This window comes from Misgurnus anguillicaudatus, chromosome 2 (genome assembly GCF_027580225.2).
Source record: "Misgurnus anguillicaudatus chromosome 2, ASM2758022v2, whole genome shotgun sequence".
Lineage (NCBI taxonomy): Eukaryota > Metazoa > Chordata > Actinopteri > Cypriniformes > Cobitidae > Misgurnus > Misgurnus anguillicaudatus.
The window spans coordinates 8,613,217-8,640,337 of NC_073338.2; the positions used below are offsets into that span (position 1 = coordinate 8,613,217).

The 27,121-nt window shown below is 39.9% G+C and overlaps 3 protein-coding genes across 3 annotated transcripts in view; 2 read left to right on the forward strand and 1 right to left on the reverse strand.

Annotated features, from left to right (window-relative positions):
• The first annotated feature begins 410 nt into the window (after positions 1-410).
• Positions 411-3,447, forward strand: LOC141367280 (uncharacterized). Its single transcript, XM_073872310.1, has 2 exons — positions 411-2,567; positions 3,391-3,447. The coding sequence occupies exon 1, from the start codon at positions 1,311-1,313 to the stop codon at positions 2,217-2,219; it is 909 nt and encodes a 302-aa protein (XP_073728411.1). The 5' UTR covers positions 411-1,310; the 3' UTR covers positions 2,220-2,567; positions 3,391-3,447.
• A 4,883-nt stretch (positions 3,448-8,330) lies between these two features.
• The window catches only part of LOC129443307 (CD48 antigen-like), a 36,619-nt gene continuing 17,828 nt past the window's right edge, over positions 8,331-27,121 (forward strand). The window contains exon 1 of the mRNA XM_073857992.1: positions 8,331-8,440. Coding sequence (XP_073714093.1) covers positions 8,389-8,440 — 52 coding nt within the window. The 5' untranslated portion in view covers positions 8,331-8,388. The remainder of the gene's footprint in view (positions 8,441-27,121) is intronic.
• Positions 23,806-26,195, reverse strand: LOC129420973 (E3 SUMO-protein ligase ZBED1-like). Its single transcript, XM_055176178.2, has 2 exons — positions 25,046-26,195; positions 23,806-24,815 (listed from the first exon to the last, which is right to left on the reverse strand). Exons 1-2 carry the CDS (start codon positions 25,834-25,836, stop codon positions 24,152-24,154), a joined length of 1,455 nt encoding a protein of 484 aa, XP_055032153.2. The 5' UTR covers positions 25,837-26,195; the 3' UTR covers positions 23,806-24,151.

The window sequence follows — 27,121 nt, forward strand, 5'->3', positions numbered from 1 at the left end:
TCTACGCCCCACACTTCACAGTATACACTGACAACAACCCCCTGACATACGTGATGAGTACAGCAAAACTCAACGCAGTAGGCCATCGGTGGGTCGGGGAGCTGTCTGACTTTCGCTTCGACGTGAAGTACCGGCCAGGGAAAGTCAACATTGATGCAGATACCTTGTCTCGTCTTCCTCTGGACATCGAAGTATATGCATCAAAGTGCACGGAGGAGCTACCCGCGAGGGCAATACAAGCAGCATGGGAGGGCAGTAATGTGTCAAAGATGAAGGACGTGGCCTGGGTTGCTGCCCTGTATATGTCTACTGCAGAGGATGAACCACATCAACCTACCACCTGGTTGCAGACCATAGAACTAGATGAACTAATACAAGCCCAAAAAGAAGATTCTGTAATCTTGGAAGGAGGATGGTGTCACTCCCACAGATGAAGCGAGGGGAGGTTTGATAGGAACCAGCAGAAAGCTGATGTATGAGTGGAACAAGCTACATCTTGAGGGAGGACTCCTATATCGAAAAACAAGGGAGAGAAAACAGCTTGTCTTGCCGAGTAAGTACAAAAAGCTGGCACTTGAGCACATCCATGACAAAATGGGACATGTGGGTACAGAGCGAGTGCTGAACCTGGCAAGAGAACGGTTCTACTGGCCATACATGAAAGTTGAAGTGGAGGAATATGTAACCAGAAAGTGCCCATGTATCAAACAAAAAAAACCAACAGTACATGTTCGAGCACCCATGGGTAGCATCACAACACACTCACCAATGGAGATGGTCTGCATTGACTACCTGCACCTTGAGCCGAGCCGTGGAGGATATGAATATATCCTGGTTGTCATGGACCATTTCACAAGGTTTGCCCAAGCGTACCCAACCAAGAACAAGTCAGGGCGGACTGCAGCTGAACGCTTGTTCCAAGATTACATCCCACGGTTCGGATATCCGGCCAAGTTACATCACGACCAGGGCCGTGAGTTTGAGAACGAACTGTTTCGCACCCTCCAACAGTTTGCGGGGATCAGCCACTCTCGAACGTCACCATACCACCCCCAAGGAAACCCAGTGGAGAGGTTAAATCGAACTCTACTGCAGATGTTGAGGACACTGGCAGAAAAAGAAAAAGAAAAGTGGAAAGAGCATTTACCTCAAATTGTGCATGCCTACAACTGCACGAGCCTACTGGGTACTCTCCCTTTTACCTGTTGTATGGGCGGCATCCTCACCTTCCAGTTGACCTGATCTTTGGCTTGGTGGAGCCAGCAGATGGAGTGACACCAAAGGGGTATGCAAATCAGTGGGCAGCACGAATGGCAGAGGCATACAAGATTGCTGAAGGAAACAGTCGTCAATCAAGTGCGAGAGGGAAAGCTCAATACGACCGTAAAGCCAGAGGAGTGGTACTGAAAGCAGGAGACAGAGTGCTTGTTCGAAACCTTGGAGAACGAGGGGCGCCAGGGAAGTTACGGTCCTACTGGGAGAAAGTGGTCTACGTGGTGAAGAGTCAAGTCTCTGAAAACCCAGTCTATGTAGTTTATCCTGAGAATGGAGACAGTAGTAAAACCAGGACATTGCACCGTAACCTACTACTGCTGGTCAATGACTTACCTGTGGAAGCTCCTACAATGACAACCCAATCGCCGAAACCTGGAAAACAGAAAAAGACAAGTCAGACAATTAACAAAGAAAGCATCAGAGACAGTGACATGGCAGACTCAGATGAAGAAAACAGCGGCGGAGGATACTGGTTGAGAACCCCAGTTAGCTGGACAGAACCAGGGACTAGCCACTTACCTGAGCGAGTACCTGTAGAGGAAGAATACAATCAAATACACAGAAGGGAGGAATTAAGGGTACAGGAAGATCTGTCAGAAAAAGAACCAAATACTTACCTGGTACCACCTGTGGAAGATGATGTGGATGAGGAGAGGGAAGTAGCTGCTTTTGTCGAGCCAGAGAGAGTAGCAAGTCCAAGTGAAAGGAGTGAAGCTGGAGTAAGGAGGTCTACGAGGGAGAAAAGGCCAAGACAGATTTACACTTATGATACCTTTGGTCAGCCTGTGCTACAGCCATACCCAACACTTAATGCAGTGACAACTTACCCAATCACACACATACCTGTTTGGGGTTTGAATAGTTGCGTACCACAAATTGGTTATACCAATTCATACACTCCTCACACATACTTACCATACAATTTCACTTTACCTGTGTGTTGATTGTACATATAGGAGGAAAGAGGTTGATCACTGGAGCCTTTCTTATTTTGTCAGGGAGAGTGTGATACACACAAAGTATGTATACAATTGTGTTTATTGTTTTTCTCTGGAATTTGTGTATGGTTATAAGTCCAAAGATTAATTTATTTTTTTATGCAAAATGCAGCTTAACAAATGTATATTGGTATATATAAACCGAAAAAAAACAAAAAGGACTCTTATTTTGACATTCTGCCCGGGAGTCGCGTATGGACTGATGAACTGCGCATGCTTCCTCATACAAGCAGAGGAGCTGTGAACGAGCAGACGTGACTCTCCCGGACTTTTCATTTTATCTTGTTTTTACAGGTAAAAGCACTTTACAAAAGAAACTATAAAGGAAAACATGAAGTATAAAACAGTGATTGCACTCCTAAGATGCATGATGAATGAGGATTGTTAAATGTGATCTTATGATGTTTGTTTTTCCTAATGTGTGTTCTCTCTTTAACATGAGTTACTTAAATATGCTCCAGTGATCTTTATATCTAACCATATAGATTTATTAAGTGTGTGTTGGTTATACAATGTTTAATCGTTCAAGTTAATGTGTAAAAAAAAGAGAGTGTTAACTGTCTCTGAGAAGCTCGTTCTGTTTCGCGTTTGGCGCGCTTGGTGGTCACGTGACCGTGCACTGATGGGGATTAGAAAAAAACACACTGTATGTGTTTCCCTATTATAAATACTCGCCTGTGAGTTGAAGAAAAATGGTAAACAGTGTTATTATTTACAATATACAATATATTCACAATATATAATATGTTAAAAAGGACAGTGGTTAAAAAGATATACACTTTTATACTATATATATACATATATATGTGTGTTTTAGTAAATATAATTCTAAGTTTCATGTTCTTTATAAAGATAAGCATGGATGTGTATAAAATGTCTATGGAGTATTCTGGTGTCAACAAAAAGAGTAAATTGAAGATAAGAACAATGGTAACATGATTTATTGTGATGACAGTGACATTAATGTGATGAAAGGGAAAGAAAACTTTAAAACAATTATATGTACATGAAGTTGATGTTTGAAATTGATTGTGCACTGAATAAATATACAAGCAGAGGAGCTGTGAACGAGCAGACGTGACTCTCCCGGTCTTTTCATTTTATCCTGTTTTTACAGTGTTTTACAGTAATCTGTCTGAAGGGTCTCCGGAGGCGGGGCCTGCAACAACTACATCTTGTGACATAAACAAAAGTTTTTATTTAAAAAAAGAATACTGTGGAGATCATTTTGTTTGTATGGACCCTGTCAAGAACCGAAAGATTTTATGTTTGCTCGTCTCTCCATGTTTGCAGTTTTGAGTGCATACACAGAGACAGAGCGCGAATTTCAAACAGCGCTTCCGGAAGGAGATGCAGCATAAACAGTCGCATTGCTCTATTGGCCAAATGCATTTTAATCGACTACAGTATGAGACAAAGTAGCAAAACTGTCGCTAAAGTTTACACATCAAGAGTTCTGATCTTTGAAGGGCATAGAGACACATTCATCCGCATGCCTATAGAAACTGCTCACTTTAGCGCCTTTTTGCGGTGAAATTGCTTAAAATCACTTTGATATTAACATCTGCAAGCCTTTAAAACACGTGCAAATGATTAAACGTTTCCTATTTTAATTTGCGCATTAATCCGCGAATCGCATGTGAGCCGAACCGTCATGCTCAATCAACTGCGATCCGACCGGTACACCACAAAGTAAAACAACAGTACAATCACACTTGTATAATGTTAATAATATGCCAAAATGTTTATATGTATGAAGGGTATGTTTAACATTACTTACCAATTTTCTTGAATCCCATTGTACCACGCGAAGTTCATCCATCGGTGCAGTGTATAACAAGATGGCAGAAAGCTGAACTTCAGCTGAACGTCCTCACGCACGACCATGATAACGTTAGAAGTCACGTGACAATGGAAACTAATATTTTTAATTTAATTTACAGAAATGTATTTACTTTACACCAACAGGACTTACTTTTAATTTAAATCAAACAATTTTTTACATAAAACTGATGGCTGGACAGAAAATGTATTTTTTTTAGTTAGATCAAATATAAAAACTTCTTAAGAGTAATGACATGCGTTGTGCACTTTTTTCAGTGTGCGAGTGATACTTAGCATGCATAAATACTAAGATGGCTCATGATAATCATGGCACATTAGATTAGACTTTAGTCCTTTCTTACGAATAATGCTGAAAAACTAGTGACGTGCATTCGTAATCTGCAGCCATGGCAGCAAATAAACACACCAAAAAACAAAATGGTCCCAAAATAGCGCTGAAATAATACACTTTTCACTTTGTAATACAATTTGTGACGGTTATGACTGTTTTAAGCAATTTGCAACATATATTTATATATCTGTTAACATCTCAAAAAAATGTGTCATGACCCACTTATATTATTTCACCAATTACATCAAATATTAGCGGTTCAGCTGTTGGGCATTGGATGCATCGCTTTTTACAATTTCTTGTATTCTGGTGCATTTAATTAAACAATTGCTTTTCAAGCCTAAAGGCTTTGTTTGCCCTGTTGTGTTGCAGGAGTGCAGAAGGCAAAAAAAGTGAAAACACAAAATGGAGTTTAAATTATATGAACTCCATATTTAAGATTTAAAGGAACAGTATGTAAGAAATTTATATCAATTAATCATAAAATGGGCCTGATATGTCACTAGACATTAAGAAATAATTTTCATTTCAAATACTTATATGACTGACAACAGTGGTCTGGCCAGGATATTGTCATTTTAAAAGTGGAGTTGCAGCCAGGGGCGTCGCTAGACCCCTTTTACTGGGGCACGTGCCCCAGTGTAAATCTTTTGTGCCCCTGTGTAAATCTCAAGTTTACATTTTAGCAGTTAACTAGTTTATTCCTTTACAAAGACAATCGCTGCAAAACGGATCTATATGCAATGTAGTTACCCAATTCACGTTTGAAAAAGCGACCCAGCAGTCGCACTGACGTGTGCACGCCTCAATTCATGTCCGCGCACCCATTAATTTCCACGAATGGGTTTGCGGACGCGGACATGAATTGAGGCATGCACGCGACTGTTTTGCCGTGCGCAGCCGCATACAAAGTACACGCGATTGAGTTGGTTTATGAAAACATAACGAGACTAAAGTAAGTTTCTAAATAATAATGAAAATCTTATTTTCACCCGATCATTGACGCATGTGATGGACATCAGAAATGTTTTGTGCAAAGCAGGAAAAGGGAAGCAAAAATGAGAGATGATGAATTTAAAGGCAGAATAGGCAGGAATTATCTAAAAAAACTTTTTTACAAATTTGTTTAAACTGACTTTGTATATCAATGCATAAGTGAAGTGTGGGTACTCTGAAGAAGAGAGTATGGGGGTCGAGTGTCTGTATACCTCTCAGCACTGTTTTAAACACAGCTAACTTTTCCATTCACTCCACCCCCTCCCTTCTGGGTTTCTTCTTAAGCCACGCCCCCAAAACACATGAACGCGCGAATTACCTCAGACAAGCGGAGAGGAAGGAGCGCGGTGCATGTAATAACATCAAGTCACAATCACATGTAATAATACACCTAACTTTATCACTAGGAATATAAACAGAGGGCTTTTATAAACGGATGGCTTTTAGTACTCACTATTAAGCCAGTGTTTTGCATGGAAGAGTTTCTGTGATGAAAGCATTGTTGACTCTGACGAGGACTACACTCCGCAGACAATACCGCTACCGCATCATCGACTCGAGGAAAAGCCACGCGATATTTCCTCTCGTTTGATTGCTTCATTTATTCCTTTTTTGCCTTCGCTGACTGGATATGCAGGTACTGTAAGATGTGAATGCAGTTTCTGTGAGTTGTTAGTGCTATTTCTCTGCTGTACTATTGCTCTTCCTATTGCCTCGTGCACGTTCAAATCAATCGGGTGTGCGCATGTCTGGGCAGATCCCATAGCAACGGGTGGAGCCATGGTCGCGAGAGAGAGTGATATTTGAGCAAGCTAATCATATGTTTCGTCCCGGATGGAAATAATTAGCTGTGTTTGACACAGTCGTGGGAGGTCTACGGACACTCGAGTTTTATACTCTCTTTTTTAGAGTACTTACATTTTGATTATGCATTTGTATATAAAGACAGTTTAGACGAACTTGTAAAAAAGTTTTTTAGATAATTCCTGCCTACCTTGCCTTTAAGGGAGTAAAGACACATAACATCTTACCCTGTCAGGGCTTAAACATTAGAGGGAAAATCTCTGGAAAACCTCTGTCAATAGTCTATAAAATTGCATTGTTCACATACAAAAACTGTGTTATACTGTTCTATACATTATTTCCAAACATTTTATGCCTTTAAACATGTTGTATATATGTATATATATGAAGATGATACTTAAATATTTTTAAATAAATGTTTGTCTTTCCCAGTACTTGTTGCAATGTTGGAATAGTGGGTTAAGCAAAGGAAATTGTATCTTGCACACCGCAGGCTTTCAAGAAAAAGTAAAAAAAAAAAATGGGGGGCCCGTGCCCCAGTAGAGCTTTATGTCTAGCAACGCCCCTGGTTGCAGCCCTCAACTGATGTTTATGTTGTCATTTTGTGTATTGGCCACCAGTTGTGTGATTGCAGTACCAGTTTTAGCCACAAGTTTTGTGATTGCAATACCAGTTTTGGCCACAATCCTACATACTGTTCCTTTAAAGGAACACGCCCACATTTTGGGAATTTAGCTTATTCACCGTATCCCCCAGAGTTAGATAAGTCCATACATACCTCTCTCATCTCCGTGCGTGCTGTAACTCTGTCTGACGCAGCCCCCGCTAGCTTAGCTTAGCACAAAGACTGGAAATGCATGGCTCCAGCTAGTATACTGCTCCCAATAAGTGACAAAATAACGCGATCATTTTCCTGTTTGTGTGTTGTGATTTGTGTGGTCGGGCCGTGTGCGGGTGGCAGGGTGATGTGAGACACAGCGATCTTTTGGCAGTGTGCGTGCTGGGAGCTGTGTTCTCTGGGGGCGAGGCGCTGCCGCATGGGCGGAGTGATTTGCACAACTCTGACCGAACTCTCTGCTCCTCACCAGGGGCTTCTCGTGTGCTGCGAGCGGATCGCTCCGCCCATGCGGCAGTGCTTCGTCTTCAGAGAGTGTAGTTCTCAGTATAGTTCTCTGAGGGCGTTCTGACAAGTGAACAAACAAAAAGGTGCTAAATAAGAGAAAAAATAAGTGGGTGCAAAATCATTGGTTCAATGCCAGAATTGTTATATTTAGGGTCATCTGTTCTTATAAGATATGTGTGATAAAGGATTCAGTTTGGTTTCTGTGCATTCCAGTGTAGTTTTTGCTTTTGTTTTTATTTTTCATCATCCATCATTAATTCTGTTTAGTACTTTACTATTCACAGACACAGAAACAGTTGAGTAAATATCAGGTTATCTTTTCTTTAACTGACTCAGGAGGAAAGTTTTTTTAAATTCTGTTTTTAAACTGTTTCCCCTTAAGACTCACCGACCATGCGACACACAGTTTCCATGAAAGTATTTTCTCTTTTTAAGCCTGTATTATATCTATAGTGTCATATCATATGTCAAAAGCATTGTTATAAGGCTGTGCAGTTTTCAGAAGGTGTTAAAATAGTTTGTTGGTGAAGTTTGTGTAGCTGTGAAGCGGAAGGATGTGAATCACACATGACTTCTCTTCTCTTACTTGTTTAAAATGTTTGACTGCAACTACACTGTATCTCCTTTATTTTAATATATGATACTACACATGTCATTAAAAACTTAATTTGGAGAATTTAATATAAAAGTATACAGCTTGATAAAACGCACATTTACTATTTATTTATCTATGAATTTGGAAATTAAGTAAAAAAAGGTTAAGGTCTGATTATATAATTATTTAAAGAGGACAAATGGCTTACAGTATCCACACTGACACAGGGAAGACATGGAAACCTCACATCCACAAAAGGCCACCTGACCAAGCCGAGGCTTCTTGCTGAGCCAAGTCTGTGGTGAGATTGTTGGGGAGTCACATTCTGACACCATTTCCTCTTTAAATATTTTAACAGGAAGTTCGGCATCACACAACTGTCCATCAGCCATTTCACAGTAACATTTGTATTCTTTTAGCAATGGCAGTATGGCATTTATTAATGTCCTTCATACTTCTTACTTTCAACCCAGGTAATAAACTATCATTATATTTTTGATGAATTATTATTGATAATCTTTACAATGGTGACTATAGGATGTTTCATGTACCTTATAACATGGTCTTAACTAGTCTATACTGAAAGCTATTTGTTAAACTGACCACTGTCTTAAAAAAGAGTAATCCGAGTATTCATAGCCACAGCTGTTTGCTTAATGTCATTTTGTTCTGATGTAATAGCAGTAGAATTTGATTGTTTATATAATTACATCCCGTATTAATCTTATGTTGCCAACAAAGCAATAATTCAAGCGTTTTGGCTTACCTGAATTTACACAAAGACACACTGTAAAAAATTGATTGCTGCCTTCATTTTTTTATTAAATCAACTCAACAATTTACCAAGTCATTTTAACTTAGGCTAAGTGCTGATAAGAGAAGTTATGTGTGAACCACATCCTTCCACTTCACAGCTAAAGTAAAGCACTTTGAATGACCTCTGTGTATGAAATGTGCTATACAAATAAACTTGCCTTGCCTTGCCTACTATTATTTATCTTGACTATGAGTTTCTTACAAAATATAGTTTGAAAGAAGTGAACTTCATTTTATAAGATGTAGCAACTGACCACTTGCCAAGATAATAATAGTAAGTTAAAATGACTTGTTTATCTGAATTGATTCAACAACAAAAAATTAAGGCAGCAAACATTTTTATACAGTGCATGGTTAATTAATAGTCTTTGATCCGACATTGGATTCGATCGAAAAGTAATTATGCTTTTCATAAAAAACACACATTTTCATTCCTTTACATTTTGTATGTATAGGCTACTAGCTACTTTTGTATTATAATGTATGTTCCCAACATATAAATAAATAAATAAATATAGATAGATAGATAGATAGATAGATAGATAGATAGATAGATAGATAGATAGATAGATAGATCCACATACAGTGCACAGCATAAATGAGTACACCCCCTTTGAAAATTAAGATTTTTCTCCATTTGTTAGTAAATATGAGACCAATTTGCTGTATTTTTACACACCAGTTTTATAAAAAAATTGTGTTTCTTAACATAAGAGTTAAAGTCACTGACCATCTTAAGGATACGAAAAATAACACATTTAAATCAAATAAGTTGATGCAAAAATGAGTACACCCTACAAAAATTCTTTAAAAAAACAATCTAATATTATGCATGGCCTCCATTCTTTTTTAAAAACAGCACTAATTCTTCTAGACATTGAATAAACATGTTGATACAGTACAGTAAAAAAAATTTATTCTTCATTCTTGACCAATAACCTCTTTCAGATCCTGGATGGAGAATGACGTTCTGCTTGTCTTTTCAGAACTCCCCATACCTTAACCTGGATTGAGGTCTGAATTACTTTTACCCTGTGCTGCTTCTAAAATGAATTAGTGACCTTAGATGTGTGTTTTGGGTCACAGTCATGTTAAAAGATTGCCTGATGACCAACGGCACAGGGTGATGGTAGCATCTTCTCTTTGGGTATTTCACAGTACATCTGTGTATTCATGATGTGATGCCGTCTATAAAATTCAACTCCCTGACACCTGCAGCACTCATGAAGCCCACAGAAGAACACTGCCACCACCATGCTTTACTTTTGGTACCATGCATTTTCTTATTGCACTCCTCACCTTTGCAACACCATACAGTTTGGAGCACCCCAGAGCCACAAAGATTAATCTTTGTCTCATTACTCCAAAGTATAGAGAGTTAGAGACCCAATAGCCTTTCCCTTTCTCAATATGAGCTCTAGCAAAAGGCTTTTTGTGCATTGGCTTTACCAGTGGATTTCTCTGTGGATGACAGCCATGCATGCCTCTCCTTTGCACTGTGCGTCCGTCGTGTGGTGTCACGGGAAACAACCAAGATTTGACTTTCTAATGTTTTAGCCAACTGTGCTGAATTTGCATGATGATTTTTTTCAACATCTCTCATCCCAAAACACTCTTGACGAGGTGTTAACTTCAGTGGACATCACAGAGAGCTTCCCACAAATCCATTCATTTTTTTTTTTTTTTTGGATCCCTTTCGCGACAGTATTCAAACTTATAAGCAATGCTTAACTAATTATCTTGAAACCTTGACAATTTTGTGCAAAGAAACTATTTTATTTTTCATGTCTTGAGACATTTCTTTACAATGTGGTGCTATTCTGTCACCATTACATGAGAGTGGATTTTCTCTCTTAAAAACCACTCTCAATTGCCAGTAATCCTGTGGCCACCTGTGTGATGATTAATTATATTCATCATTTCCTAGTAAATTCCTGTTAATTACACTTTATTTAATTTTTTGCTAACATATTCATCGGTGTGTACTCATTTTTGCATCACCTCATTTGATGTAAATTAGTTATTTTTTGTATACAAAAGATGGTCAGCAAGTTGGTCTCATATTTATTGACAAATGGAGAAAAATCTTAATTTCCAAAGGGGGTGTACTCATTTATGCTGTGCACTGTACACCTGGCCGACGTTGTCCCGACTTTTAAAGTTCCATCGGCAAGATGTTGCTCAGGGAGCATTTGCTAATTGGGAAGATGTCGTCTAGATGTCGGCATCTCGTCGCAAATGCCCTCGGGCCGATGTTTAAATGGTGCAATTTCAGCCGCTCTGCACGAGCTTTATCAGATCTTTATTTATTAATTTAAACCTTTATTCATTCACACTTATTCAGAATAATGTGCTTCTGTGCAATAACAACTAAAAACAAGTACACCACTGTCAATAACCGTTGCAAATTTATTCATTTTACAAATATAACACACAAACAACTTGGATATATCAGTAATAGAACATTTAGATGTCACACATAAACATAAATTACATATTCTGTAACTATTATACACTGCTATACTACTAAAGCACGTAACTAAAATAGTTTGATGCACATAACTAAAATATTTTTTATACTCTTCAAAGTAGTTCAACAATGTAGATGATTCAATTACGTTTGTGGACAAAAATATAGTGGCAACATATAAATGTATTTCATTTTCAATAGAAAACTAAAATTTTAAACTTTTTTTTTCAAATTACTTGGACAAAATTATAAAATAAACAAGTGATTCAAGCCCATAATACATGGAAATTTCTTTAACATTGTTTAAAAATATCTCAGGGTGAGATCTCAAAATATTACTGAAAAAAACCCAGGGTTATATATTTTAAATTCTAGGTAAAGGGTGGCTGCATTTGAAATGCTAAAATATAACAGTTTGGATTTCTGAAGTTTTAGTCTGAAGATTATTCACATATGTTGTACAAATAAGACATGGCCTGTCTAATAGAATTTCTTTGTGACTTACTGGTTTCTACATAAAATCATCCTACACAATACAGAAAACATTCTCTGAAAATATAATCATGATATAATCTTCAATACTGACTGAGTAAGGCCATGCCAAAGACTGAACTCAATGTTAAATCAGTGAATTCAAACCTTAGATGTCATTAGATGTTAAGACAGTAGCCTGGATTTCATATACAAGGTCACATATTTATGTATCTTAGAAATATATTGTAAATATTAAAGTGCATGTACATAACAAAAAAATTTAATCATAAAAGATTTTTGTCAGGTCTTCTGTCTTTTTTCCTTACACTTGTCTCTGCAAGCAGCGCCTTTAAACCTTAAAGCAGGGGTCGGCAAGTAACTTTGGCCGCGGGCCAGTATTTTTTTAGCCAGTAGATGGCGGGCCAGCTGCTGTTGCCACACTTATTTTTTTGTCTTATTTTGAATTAGCCTAGTATAGGCTTTCTGATCTTTTGTCAAGCAACAAATCGTTTTTTTTTATTAAAAAAAAAAAAAACGACTTGTTTTTCCATTATTTATTTCTGAACTAAAATAAAAAAAATAATAATAACGACGGGTTTTCTGATTGTGTGCTGAGATCAAAAAATATTGTAATTTTAAATAATTTAACACCTTTATAGGCATATATCAATGAAATCATTTTGAGCAGATCAAGTACTATAGTGTAAACATATTACAGGCATTTATGCTCTCATGAAAGACTCTAACAGTCAGGCTTTTGAACTTTATTCTTTTTTTGATTATCATTTATTCGGGACACACACATACACACCTAAGTTTAAAGGAGGTTCTGCGCGGGACTGTTTTTTTGTCCAGCTCCCACAAGGTTCTATTCAGCGACTGCTTAAAATACACTCTGTGTTCACCTGCTTTATTTCCCGACCTGACGGGTCTGCAAAACTTAGATCTCATTTTCAGAATCTCAAATTCAAATGTCTCTAACGTAAAGAGAGAGATTAAGTAGCCTATAACAATTATAAATTGCGTTCGTCCCACTATATTTTTCATCCTTGTATTGTCAGCAGAGAAAATATGTCACAGAAAAAATAATGAAATATAAATAACATAAATGAAATAGGACAAAGCCTTTCACTCAAATATATAACCAACATAAACGGAAACCATATTGCTCTACTGACAAATGAAGTAGGCTATTTTCTGCCAAACTATTTCAAACATCCTTGCACAAAAAAATGTTGTTGGCTGACAATGGTTTCAGTACCAAACAGCTCATTAAAGCTGTGCAGGTGGTCAGAATGAAGTGCGGATACGCTGTCAAAAGATGGGCTATTGTCAGTCAGACCACACGCTCTGTCCAAAGTATAGGTACCACACAGTTCCGACCGCTACGGTCTTTATACTTTAAAATTTCATCATACGCCGCATGAATCCTTTTGGGTGTTTCATACAGTATGCAGCGGGGAAATCACTGTGCAGCTGCGGCTTTTCTCGAGCAGGCTAGTGGAAGAGTTTTGTGCAGCATTAGTGCAAGTATTTTTTTTATCAGGTAATACATATAATTTATCAGTGAGTTATACCCGAAATAAATTATAAAGAAAAAAGTTCAAAAGTCGGACTGTAAGCGAATGAGACTGAGAGCATGGTTGCTATTCAAACCCTTATTAAAACGTCTGTAATCTGTTACCACAATAGTACCTGATCTGTTTAAAATAATTTCATTGGTATTCACCTTATTCCGGCACGCCCCTTTTTAATTCTTCGTTCTTCCGCATTTTGTCAACCGACTTCCGCTGCTAATATGGCACAGTGCATTCGGTGGTTAGTTTGGTGGTTAGAAGATTGTTTGTAGTTCACTATAACTTTAGCGAAATGACAAATATCGCCACTGCTGTAAATGTTTTAAATTAGGAGCTCGGTTAAAACTTCATACGACGCTCGGATAGTGTTATATTGTCCCAGCAATCGTCTCGTGGTTAGACGATATGAAGCGGCCGCGGCAAGTAACCTGGCATATTTAATTACATCGTCCTGTCAGGAGTTGATGGAGCAGCATTGAAAATTATTAAAAGTATGTCTACCAATATTTACACAGTGATTTCGTCTTTTTTAAAGCAAATGTGCACCTTAGCCAGTCCAATAACTATTTCGTTTTTATGTGGTACCATGATAGAATTCATTTGCAAACTTGCCAACACTTATTCCTTCAAATCAGCAGACTTAAATCCTTTTAAGTGGAATCTACAAAGCTCACATATGGTTTAAGAAATTCCTTACAGATAATATCTGATCACACTGTTAAGGTTTATATAACTGCATGGCAGGTTACATCTGATCATATAGTAAATGTTTAATATAACTGCATGACAGGTAACAGCTGATCACATTGTAAAGGTTTAATATAAATGCACAACATCTGATCACATTGTAAAGGTTTAATATAATTGCACAACATCTGATCACTTGTAAAGTTTTAATATAATTGCACAACATCTGATCACATTGTAAAGGTTTAATATAATTGCACAACATCTGATCACACTGTAAATGTTTAATATCACTGCATGACATCTGATCACATATAAAGGTTTAATTTAACTTTACAACAGGTAAAGCAAGACCACCCTGCAATAAATTAAGACACAGCTTTATCGGATTAATCAGGAGCTGATCCCAAGTGTTTTTCTGGAAGCTGTTGGTGTATGTACTGGTAAAGTGCTTGGCGACTGTGTAAGGGATGCAATATCAACCCTCTGTAAAGCTGAACCAAAGATGATTGTTTCTCAGCAGAGATATGTACATTTGTGCCAGCTCAACACATTGAAGCAGTTTCTCAGACAGGGTTTACAGGATTAGGATTTAATTATATTAGGACATTTTAGTTTTTACAAACAAACCCTACAAAAAAACAAGACTGGTGCGCATCTTGTGACAAAACAATGGCACTCATATATGTTGAGGTATGTCAGTAAAAGGTGTTTTTAAATTATTGTAGCTCAAATATGCATTTTAGCTTGGGACCAGCATAAGCCCTGTCAGGGAAACTGCACCATTGTTTTCCCATATCAGATGTAGGTTGCTTCAGGTTGAGTTGTGATTTTAAAGTGTAGTTGTGGTCAGAGACGGATGGATCCTCCGATTGTGTTTCTGCATCACAGTTTAGGAACATGTTGTTTGTATCATCCTCACAGTTGTCCACTGCATCACTACAGATCAATGCATCTGTGAAAACAATATAACCATAAACATTTTTATGTTAGTATTTAAAATAAACTTGCATCATGAGAATTAATATATAAATGGTACCCATACTTAAACAGAACAGTGTGTAAAAGAGAGATTCATTAAAAAGAGACAGTAACATTATACCCACAACCTTTAACTTCTGTGTTAAATAATACGTTGTTTAATAGGTCATTATCAATATCTGAATGAGAAATGAACTGACATTCTAGCATCTGAAATCTCAGTAACTTGTAGGAATCACGTGGGCTACTGTAAGAATGAAATGTACTATAATATCTCGTTGTACTATCGTAAATATAAAAATACTGCTGCAAGCAGCAATGCCGGGGTCAAGCCAAAAAGGGCACAGAAGAAAGTAAAGTTGAATTCAAATGAGCAGTTTAAAGAACCTAGGAAAATCTCTTGATTTCAGACTAAATAACATAACAGTTATCAGCAAAAAAGCTGTGTTTTCATTCAGTGTAATCTCTCCCTCTCTTCTCGAGGAGCATTGACAACTAGAACACTGAAGAAAATGTGAGTGGTGCTTGCAGTGGCAATTCTCAGCTCACAAAATGTTACAGTGGTGTTAATGAGTCAAAAGAGACCACCCCCATGTCTCTACGATGTTCTGATGCAGAGATATAGCTCTTGTAAAAAGGGTTGATTAGGTATCCTAATTGGTTGCAAAGGAGTTAATTGGCATGCACCAAAGATTATACTCCAAGCCATGAAAGGAATAATACATGATGACCAAAGATTTTAGATGTACTGTTGGAGTAGTTTTAGGCAAAAGTACCATATTTCTATCTCAAAACCACTATGTGGCGCAATGACAAAATTGTGCATGCAACCGCAGGTCATAACTGTGTTACATCTAGCTAGTTTTATGACTATACACTTTAGTTTAGTGAAGAAACAGTTGTATGACCATAGGGTGGCTTGATTTCAAAGGTTTTGTTCAATTATAAGGCCAACTAGTGGTGCAAGCATACAATTTTTTTTTGTAGCCTCAGACTGTGGTCGTACATCAGCGTATCAAATATGGTGAAAAAATCTCTTTGCTTTACGAAGTTATAACCATTTATGTGTAAAAAACACAAAATGTAAAGGTAATTTTTCGTTTTTTACAATTTTCGGCCATTTCTGATGAAAATTTTAATATAACGCCAATAGAACTTTTTGTTCAGAAGGTAAGGTTAGTTTCTTCCTATGGTGTTTTCCAGTCGATCAGAATTACGCTCGCGGAGATATTTGCGCATGTTTTTTAAGTGCTGTTTTGCTGCGCAGGGCTAACCGTAAGGCGAAATCTAGCATGTTTGGTATCGTTGGACTCGGTAACTATTCTGGCCTTCAGGGAAACGGAGGGGTTACTTGACTGTAACCTTGTTCCCTGAAAAAGCGGAACGAGATGCTGCGCTGCTAAGCGCTATGGGGAAACGTCTTTATCGTTGACCAGCTGAATATAGTGTGCAAACACGTCAATGAAATTGACCCGGAGGTATATAGCCTCGGTTGATGACGACATCACAGCGTACCCCATGCGAGGCTATAAAATAGATGAGCAACAGCTGTGTCATCAGATCTTTTGTTTGAAGACCAGTCCTGGGACATCTACTGTACGGCAAGACAGCGCAGCATCTCGTTCCGCTTTTTCAGGGAACAAGGTTACAGTCAAGTAACCCCTCCGTTCCCTATCAAAAGCTTTACTCGATGCTGCGCTGCTAAGCGCTATGGGGAACGACAATACCCACGCTGCCGTGCTTGGAGATGTCTGGACCCCTTACGGATGTGTAAGTGTGTGCACAAGGACCGCAAAGAAATCTCAGACATAAACAACCAAGCTAAAAAATAGTGGATGTGTGCGGAAAGGATGCTCCTGCCGCCTCACAAACATCTATAAGAAGGCACCCCTTCCTAATAAATAGCAGTGGGGAATACCCCTTTATGGAAAAATGGTTTAGACAGCAGCTTGAGATGTTGACTCGAGGACATGAGACCCTGGAGTGACATGAGCATCCAAGCTATAAAATCTTATGAATGTATGCGGAGAGGACCAGGCCGCCGCATCACAAACGCTCTGTAAGGAGGCACCCCTTACTAAAAGTAGCAGTGGGGGATACCCCTCTTATGGACAAATGGCATAGACATCAGCTTGAGATGTTGACTCGAGGACAGAAGATCCTGGAGTGACATGAGCATCCAAGCTATAAAATCTTATGAATGTATGCGGAGAGGACCAGCCTGCCGCATCACAAACGCTCTGCAAGGAGGCCCCTTTTACTAAAGCAGTAGAAGAGGCTACTCCCCTGGTGGAGTGAGCTCTCAGACCTGCTGGCGAGACTTGACAGCGCGCCTCAAAGGCAAGAGCAATGGCATCCCTAACCCAATGTGATAAGGACTGCCTGGTGGCTGCAGCACCTCTGTTGCGGCCCCCAAAACAGACAAACAACTGCTCTGACTTACGCCACTGGCTAGTGCGGTGGACATAAGTCTGAAGAGCACGGACTGGACACAATCTGTGGTATAACTCCTGCTCCGGCGTGGTGAACGGCGGAGGGCAGAAAGTCTCAAGAATGACCGGATGTGCAGTCGAAAAGGGAACCTTACGCAGGTAATCAAGATAAGGATGTAAAATCAACTTCACCATTCCTGGGGCAAAAATCTAGACAGGATGGCGAGATCGCCAGAGCCTGCATATCCCCAATTCTTTTTAAAGAAGTTAACGCCATTAGAACAACCATCTTTAGTGTCAGAAGTCTATCAGACGCTGACTCTAGAGGTTCAAAAGGAGGTCTGAACCAGACCCTCAAGGACTATAGCTAGGTCCCACGAAGGAATCTTAGTTCTTGCTGTAGGCCTCAATCGTTGGATGCCTCCCGAGCGGCGCCCCGTCCACCAAAGCGTGGCAAGCCGAAAAAGCGGCCACATAAAACCTGAGAGTGGATGGGCCTAAGCTGCTGACAGCTTTTCCTGCAGAAAACTCAGAACTGTAGCAAACTGGCAGTTAACAGGATCTGCATTATGTGTCATGCACCATGCTTCAAAGACACCCTATTTAAAGGCATAATTCTTTCTAGTGGAAGGAACCCTAGCACTCAAAATAGTGTCAGTAACATCAGGCGACAAACCTGTGTCCCTCAGTTGGTACCCTTAGGAGCCAAACATGGAGATTCCACAGGTCGGGCCTGAGATGCATTATCATGAGACAGAACGCCCCTCCTCTCCAGACTTGCCCATGGCGAGCCGTTGAGGAGAGATATTATCCCTATAAAAACCATACTCTGTTCAGCCAACACGGTGCTATCAGAAAGAGGCAAGAGCCTTGCTGGCGAACTCTGGCTAGAACCTGCGGGAGCAGCGCCACTGGAGGAAACGCATAAAGGCGTTTGTCCGGCCATGTGTGCGCCATTGCGTCCAGACCCAGGGGGGCTGGGGAACTCAGAGAGAAGTAAAGGAGACATTGCGCTATCTGAAAAGAGGCCAAGAGGTCCACTTTCTCTCTGTAAAATCAGGTCCATATCTGAGACACTATGTCTGGGTGGGGTTTCCAATCCCCAGTCGATAATGTCTGCCTGGACAGTAAATCTGCTCCTACATATAGGTTTTCTGGGATGTACACTGTTCTGAGTGACAGGAACTTGTCCTGAGCCCAGAGAAAAATCTGCCTCGCTATCTTGTTCAGATTGCGCGAGCGCCGACCTCCCTGGTGACTTAAGTATGAGACTGTCGCTGTGTTGTCCATCCGCACTAGGACATGACAGCTTCTCATTTGGCGGAGAAAATATTTCAGGGCCAGAAATACAGCCGTCAGCTCTAGGCAATTGATGTGCCAACCGAGCTGATGACCCTCCCATTCCCCTTGAGCTGGACGACCATCTAAGGTCGCACCCCAGCCCGTCAGGGAGGTGTCTGTCATTAGCAGTTTGCGATGACAAGTCGCTCATAGCGTGGGACCCAAGGCAACAAACCGGGGTCTTATCCACATAGGTAGTGTATGAAGCCCGTGGCGCATCACTTTAATCAGCCTTTGAGGGTTGGCCCTTGGATGAAACCCTCCGGCTCTGAAACGGCGTCATATGCAACAGCCCCAAAGGAATCACCGTGGATGCTGATGCCATAAACCCTAATATCCTCTGATATTATTTCACAGTGAGATCCTGGCCTAGCCTGACTCTGCTCAGGGTATGCTGAATGGCCTCGATTCGTGCGGGAGACAAATGTGCCCGCATCGTAATCGAATCCCAGACTATCCCTAAATAAGTCATTCTCTGGGTATGAAAAAGAACGCTTTTCTTGGCGTTGAGTCTCAACCCTAGAAAAAGTAGATGTGCTAACACAATGTTTTTGTGTTGGAGCGCCACCTATCGCGATTTTGCTAGTATTAGCCAATCATCCATGTAATTTAAAATGCGGATGCCCCGGAGTCTCAATGGAGCCAGTCCTGCATCCATGCATTTTGTGTATGTGCGGGGTGAAAAGGCTAGGCCGAATGGAAGAACTCGAAACTGGTATGCTTCGCCTGCAAAAGCGAACCTCAGGAACTTCCTGTGTTGTGGCAATATTTCTATGTGAAAATATGCGACCTTTAAGTCGATTGTGACAAACCAATCGTAATGTTGAATTTGTGCCACAACCGTCTTGACCGTTAGCATCTTGAACTTGAGAGCTCTCACTGCTTTGTTTAAAGCTCGAAGATCTAAGATTGGACGCAACCCCCCATCCTTTTTGGGAACCAGGAAGTATCTGCTGTAATAACCTGACTCTCTCTCTGGGAGGGGAACGTGTTCTATGGCCCCTTTCATCAACAGAGATTGAATCTCTTGCAACAGTATTTGTGTTCGCTCCGGTCTCACGGAAGTGAATATCACGCCGTTGAAGCGCGGAGGACGACGAATAAACTGGATTCTGTATCCTAAGTGTACTGTGCTTATTACCCAAGCAGAAACGGCTGGCAGTAGTTTCCACGCTGCCAGACTCTCTGATAATGGTATTAATTTTATTATTTCCTCTTAGGGGAATGCTAAAAAACCCTGCACGGGGGGCCTTTAACATTGAAGACAGAGGGCCTTTAACATTATGCTGGAAACCGCCCCCCCCCCCCGCAAGCCCAGAGGCGGCGGAGGTGGAGAGGCTTCGTAAAGGCAACGGGACGGAGCGATCTGATGTAACATGATATGCCCCGCCCCCCGGCGAGCCCTACTGTAAAAAGTGGAATATTCCCTCATGCTTTTAACTTCAGTGAATTTCGTGACAACGGAGTCAACCGTGTCACCAAATAAACCCAATGGGGAAACAGGGGCATTTAAAAGAAAAGTTTTATCCTTCTCATTTATGCCTGACAGATTTAGCCATAAATGCCTCTCTGTGTTAACCAGAGCAGACATAGTACGGCCGATAGCGCGAGCCGTTTATTTAATGACACGAAGAGACAGATCTGTAGTCATACGCAACTCGTCAAATGTCTCTTTGTCTATCGTCTCGCCTGCACTCAAAACCTTTAACAGATCAGTCTGGTATGCCTGTAATATTGCCATAGTATGCAGCGCAGCACCAGCCTGACCTGCGGCTTGATAAGCTTTGCCCACGAGAGCTGAAGTATTTTACACGGTTTCGTGGGCAGGGTAGGCTTCTTTAATGAGGATACCGAGCCAGGCGAGAGATAACTCGCGTGCGTCTCTTCCACCTGTGGCATTTCGGTATATCCGCGCGTCTTCGTACCCACGATAGTCGTAAATTGACGCCGTGGGCATGAAGCACGCAATGAGTATGGTCTTTCCCATGATTTATTTAATTCACAATGGAGATTCTCAAAGAAAGAGAGGGGCTCATGTTTCGTCCTCTCCCTTTGTCACTATAGAAACCTATCCGCTAGTTTGCTTTGTTTGGGGTTCTCTGGCTCGCAAGGCCAATCAATTTGCAACCTGGCGCGTGTTACCACCTCGAGAAGCTCCTCGACCGACTTTCATCGCGCGAGAAACGCTCGGAGGCTGGTTTATGAAACTCCGCAGAACCGAGAGAGATATCATCAACGTCATTATTATAATTACCCCCACATAACCCGAAGAAACACCGGAGTGCGCTTCGGAATCACGTGAAGAAATATAACTTAATTTAAGGTTGCGGTCAGAAATAATCACGGCGAGCACGAATCATTTATATTGTGAATGATTCACAATGCTCGCACTTATCAGACTGTACAAAGCCATGACCGCATGCTCCTCCCCCAAACACACAAAACAGTTAAGTGTGTGTGTCGTCCTTCGCCATAAAGCGAAAACAAACACGACTTAGACTGCTCGTGACTCTTCTTACTCATATTTTCCTTTAACTTAAACTCCTTTAAAATCGGAAAGAGAGAAAGTCTGCACTCTATCTTGTTGGAATCTAACTCCTAACAAAGATCTCAAGTGAAGTTCAAAAGGTAAGAGAGAGATTTGCATTTCAGTGTAGCACACACTCATTCAGAGTTGGTCTGAAAATAAAAAGACCTGATGACACAGCTGTTGCTCATCTATTTTATAGCCTCGCATGGGGTACGCTGTGATGTCGTCATCAACCGAGGCTATATACCTCCGGGTCAATTTCATTGACGTGTTTGCACACTATATTCAGCTGGTCAACGATAAAGACGTTTCCCCATAGCGCTTAGCAGCGCAGCATCGAGTAAAGCTTTTGATAGGGAACAAGTCCCGTGAAAAAACACCAATCTGAGCCAAAGTTATAGGCATGTAAAGCATAAGTATGACCACTAGGTGGCGCTGCGACGAAACTCTGCATGCCCCCTCAGATCCTGACTGGCATCACAACTACCAAGTGTGGCGTCAATAGACATAAGATTGGCGAAGATACACACTAAAACCGTTTTTTTTGCGCTCTACGTAAAATTTGTTGACGCGCTATACGAAAACAAAATGGTTTATCAAAATTCTTTTAATAACTTTTTGCCCTGAGTGTCTCTAGATGCTACATACCATTTTTCGTGGCAATTGGGCAAAAGCTCTAGGACAAGTTCGCAAAAGTAGGTTTTATGAATAATTCAAAATGGCGGAAAATTTTTCATGACGGAAAATGACGTAATAGGGTCCAATCGAATCGTCTTGAGCCAAGGAATCAGAGGAAACAAGAATTTTGTTTATATGACTTATGGATCAGAAGTTATAAGCAAAAACATAAGTACAACTTTGGACTGTTGGTGGCGCTAGCGGGTTAGAGATTAAGACTCCAAATTTGCTGTGGAGACTTTTTGGACAGTCCTCTATCAGTGTACAAATTTCAACTTTCATATGTACGCTGCTATAGGCTGCCATAGACCGCAATGGCGGAGGAAGAAAAAGAAAAAAAAGAAAAAGAAAACTAACAGATACAATAGGGGTCTTCCCCCATTCTGGGCTTGACCCCTAAATATAGGTGGACAATTAAAACCATTCAAATAGTTGCATTTTATAAACTAACGTTACTGATCTTAAGTGTATTTGTAGAACGGACTTTAGGCGAACGAGCACAAAGTTAGCTAAGATAGCTTACCTGAAACTGGCCACCTTTTCAACACCCGGCGTGGTTTAAAGTTACCGGAACATCGTAGTCGAACCATTACTTGGGATAAGGGTGTTCCTCAGTTGGCTTAAAAATTGGTAAGAAAGAAACAAAAAGGCGCTCGAGTGAGCTTTTTAAGCTTAACGTGTCGCCTTCAGTCACTGCCTCAGCTGCTCATCGTCTATGCGGCCGGAAGAATGTTGACAAAATGAGCGAAATGGCGCCGCCCTTGTTGTCGTGACAAATAAGGTGAATATGTCTGCTAAGGTGTTAAATTAAAATTTGTCTTAACCCGTTTCATTCCTTTTTTTCTATTTTTGATCTGATCGCACATCAGGAAATCAGGAAATTGGAAAACGAGTCGTTAGGCCTATTTGTTTTTTCATTTTAATTCAGGAAATAAATAATAGAAAAACAAGTCGATTTTCTTTATTTTCTTTTTGGTTTTAATTTGAAAAAATAAATGAAAGAATGATAGTGGCCATATTTGTAAACTGTTATTGTAAAATAAAAATAGTTTGATAAAAAATGGACTTCCAAAATAACCCGGCTGGCCAGAAAATATTGCCTGTTGCCGACCCCTGCCTTTTAGAGGCTCCTCTTTGTTGCCTTTGTTTCCGGTCGCGAACGATGTCAACATCGCCTTTTTAACATCTGGACACCACTTCTTCCTTTCCAAGGTTCCTCTTTGTTGCTTAAGGATCACCTAAATTGAAACATCCACATTTTTAATTAATCATACAATCACATTTTTATATTTAAATTTAGGTGCCTATGGCAAACATGAACAATCATATATATTGGATAGACAATCAAAAAGCATACAGTACTTTATGTAATCACATAAAACATCTGGTCTTATATGTTGTTGCATTCCTGAATGTGTCTGGCTGTGCATTATAAACAGTGTAAATTCTTCTTTGCATCCTCAGTTATATTTAAAATGAGCGCTATAGGAGGAAATAATGCAAATGTCTTGAAAATTAGACATTTTATTGTTAGAGTTATCTTAAGGTAACAGTCACCCACTTGCTTACCACCAAACTGTGTTGAACAAGTGCTTGCATCAGTGTTCGTGTAATCAAGTATAGTATAAACTTATTCACACAGCACTTTGATCCCAGAAAATATCCGTAAAATTGGCAGACAGGCATTTGTGTGAACTAGGGCTGGTAAACGATTAAAAATTTTAATCTAATTAATTACATGATGTGGCAATTAATTAATCTAATTAATCACATTTCATTGCACGTAAATATTCATTGAGAATTTACCCCAAAATGTCATTTAAAATAATTGTGTTTAATGAAGACTGATCCATTAACAAAAAGCAGGGTTTTTTATTTAACACAAACCTATCATTTAGGTTACAATGGCCATAACATTTTTTTAATTATTGAACACAAGCCTATTACCCAGGCTACAATGGCTGTAACATTTTTTTTTTTAATACACAAGCCTATCACTTAGGCTACAATAGCCATAATGTTTACATTTTTTAACACAAGCCTATCAACTCAAACTAAAATGGCTGTAACATTTTTTTAATATTGAACATAAGCCTACTCAGGCTACAAGGGCTGTAACATTTTTAATAAACACAAGCCTATCTAGCACTTAGGCGACAATGGCCTTAACCGTCTTTTTTAGCCTGTCTCTTAATTTCTTATTTCTCCTTCAACCAGTTGCTTAGACAAACTAATTTGTTTACATTTTCTGAGTTTAAAGATGCCCTCTTCTTTTGCACAATGTTGCCCGCCAGTGAAAAAAGTCTTTCGCATGGTACAGTGGTTGCAGGCGTGGCCAAATATTTGCGAGCTAAGGCAGACAGTTTAATATGGGCCTCTGCATTAACTGACCACCACTCTAAAGGACACTTATCCATCTCAATAATGGGTTGAGCTCTGTAGTTTTGTATTGCATTGCTAACATGATTTTCTTCTTCTGATTCCGAGTCTGACTCTGAACCCAGCAGAAGGATTTTCCTTTTCTTAGCTGGCTCATGTTCTTCACTGGGTTGTGGAGTATGTGTGCTGGGTTCTGCCTCTTGTTGTATTTTTTCAAAACTGGACCACACCTGTTCTCTCTCTCCTCTTGCCATGCACTTTAGGTCCTTAAAACGTGGGTCAAGAGCTGATGAAAGTTTCAGCCATTCATTGTTCATGACAGCTTGGCATTCAGCAAGGTCTTTCTTAAAGGCAGTCTTGAACCTTGCCACATATGCTGGATCATCATCAGAGACCCTCATTACATGGTTAAGGTGGCAGAATGCAGGCAGCACCACAGAGCATGAAACATAGGTTTCACCCCCAAGGAGTTCAGTCACATACCTGAGGTGGAAGATAACAAGGTCAATAACAATAAATTTCAGTACATAGGCTAAAATAAGCATATTTAACACATGGTGGATTTTAAAATACTTTTAAAGTCATTTTATGGATTTTTTAAAAAGTTTTGTTTAACAAACATATTTATCTGTCTCAGTAATAGCTGTAGACATTTTAGCTGTTTAACAAATACAGCTGCAACTATAAATGGGATGGATGTGTGACAGACTTACTTGCATGGTTCAAGAAGCGTCTCCAGCTTGTGCAATTTGTCCCATTCAGCAGCAGTCAGCATGACTAACTTGTGTTTCTGTTGGGCTAAAGTTGCCTTAACAGCTTCTTCATTCCGTAAGAGACGTGTGATCATATCGAGCGAGGAGTTCCACCTCGTCGAAACGTCCTGTATCAGTTGCTCTCTTTGTTGTCCGATTGCAGTTTGTTGCTGATGTAGCTCCTCTGTGTTAGCAGGGCTGTGCTTAAAGTGTCCTACAATTTTGCGACACTTTGTCAATGCATCAACAAACCCACTGTCCGCGAGGCAAACGGTAATGGTCCTCTGCAATATGTGCGCGGCACAGGGGATGTGATCAAACGGAAGTTTTCTTGCTGCTGCAATCATATTTCGAGCACTGTCCGTTCCAATGGTGGTCACTTTTTCTGTAATGTTCCACTTGTCTGCCACTGTTAAGAACTGTTCGGCACATGCATCAGAATAATGTCGTGTCTCAGTTTTAAGTACCGTTAGCGTGAATGACTGAAGTGTCCAGTTACAATCAATGAAGCGCGTAGTAACACCTAAATAGTTGTGATTACTCACTGAAGTCCAGTGATCTCCTGTCAGAGCAACATATTGTGCTTGAGACAATTTTTCCTCTTTTGATAGTTTTTCGGTGTCATACAGCTGATTTATTCTCATAAGTACGGTACGTCTTGCCGGTAGTGTGTAGCTTGTATCGGAAGACGCAATACGAAAAGCATCCATTAACCCCTTGTCTTCCACAATATTAACAGGCCTACAGTCCATTGCAATTTATTTAGATATTGCATTTGTAAGTGTTTCTGAGGACGACTTACTTAATTTGCGGCGATTCTCAGTCAGCGTGGTTTGGCGAAACTTCCCTGGAGCATCCGGGGTAGTGCTAGCTGCAGAACTCACAATATGTTTTGAGTTCAGGTGGTATTTCATGCTAGAACTGCTTCGATGGTATGCAAATTCCTTATTGCAGAGAACGCAAAGGACTTTGGTTTTATCGATGTCTCCATTGGAAAGAGTTTTGAATTTAAATTTTCCATTTAGAAAGCCAGGCAGATTTGTGTCGTCGTCGTTGGCCATCATGCTTGATTGCCTCGCCACCACAGTTTATTGCACGTTGTACGTACAGGTCTGGGGCGTGGGGCGTGGCGCAGTGCGTTAAATGCGTTAAAAATATTAACGTGTTTTTTTTCTCATAATTAATTAATCTAATTAACGCGTTAAATTACCAGCCCTAGTGTGAACACAAACATGTCCCGTAGATGTTCTGGGATTGTTCCAGGAAAGAGGACCCAGTAACATTACCGTAAGATACCTGGAAAGAAACAATGGCGTAGGGGCAGGCCCGGCTGCAGGATGAAATGACTGAGGGGGCATGTGAAATTGTTGAGGGGGCTTAACTTTATACCATCAATGATACACTGAGATCTCGCTTTGAAAAGACATATTTTTAAATGCAGCAGTCAATAAAACACTCCATATGCAACTGCACAGCACAGGTAACCAGAAACTCACTAATGATGATAGAGCATGAGATATTATTTGATAGACTAGTAAGCAGGGCTTGACATTAACTTTTTTGCCCACCAGCCAAAGTGGCTAGTTGTTTTCCAAAGCTACTAGCCACTCAGCATTTTCACTGTCCACAATTTTGTTGCTGGTAAAATAATTTTTTTATTATTAAACTTGACTTAATCATAACATGACTTTAATTTAATTTAATTTTACTTGGTTTAGCTATATTAGATGCAGATTGAATTTCAAATGCAGTGTGCCCACCCAAATTAAGACTACATTTATTTGCTGGTATATACCAGGTATATTAGTATAGATGATATCATATATTTAGGTGCATAAAAAACATGCTAGTAAGTAGGGGTGTCACGATTCTCCAAATCCTCGATTCGACTACATTTTCGCTTCAAAGGTCACGATTCGATCCGATTCTCGATTTTTACATATTTTTTATATGGCATATAATTTAGAAAAAAATGATATGCCATTATTTATTATTATTATTATTATAATACTTTAACATTAACATGCACATTGCACA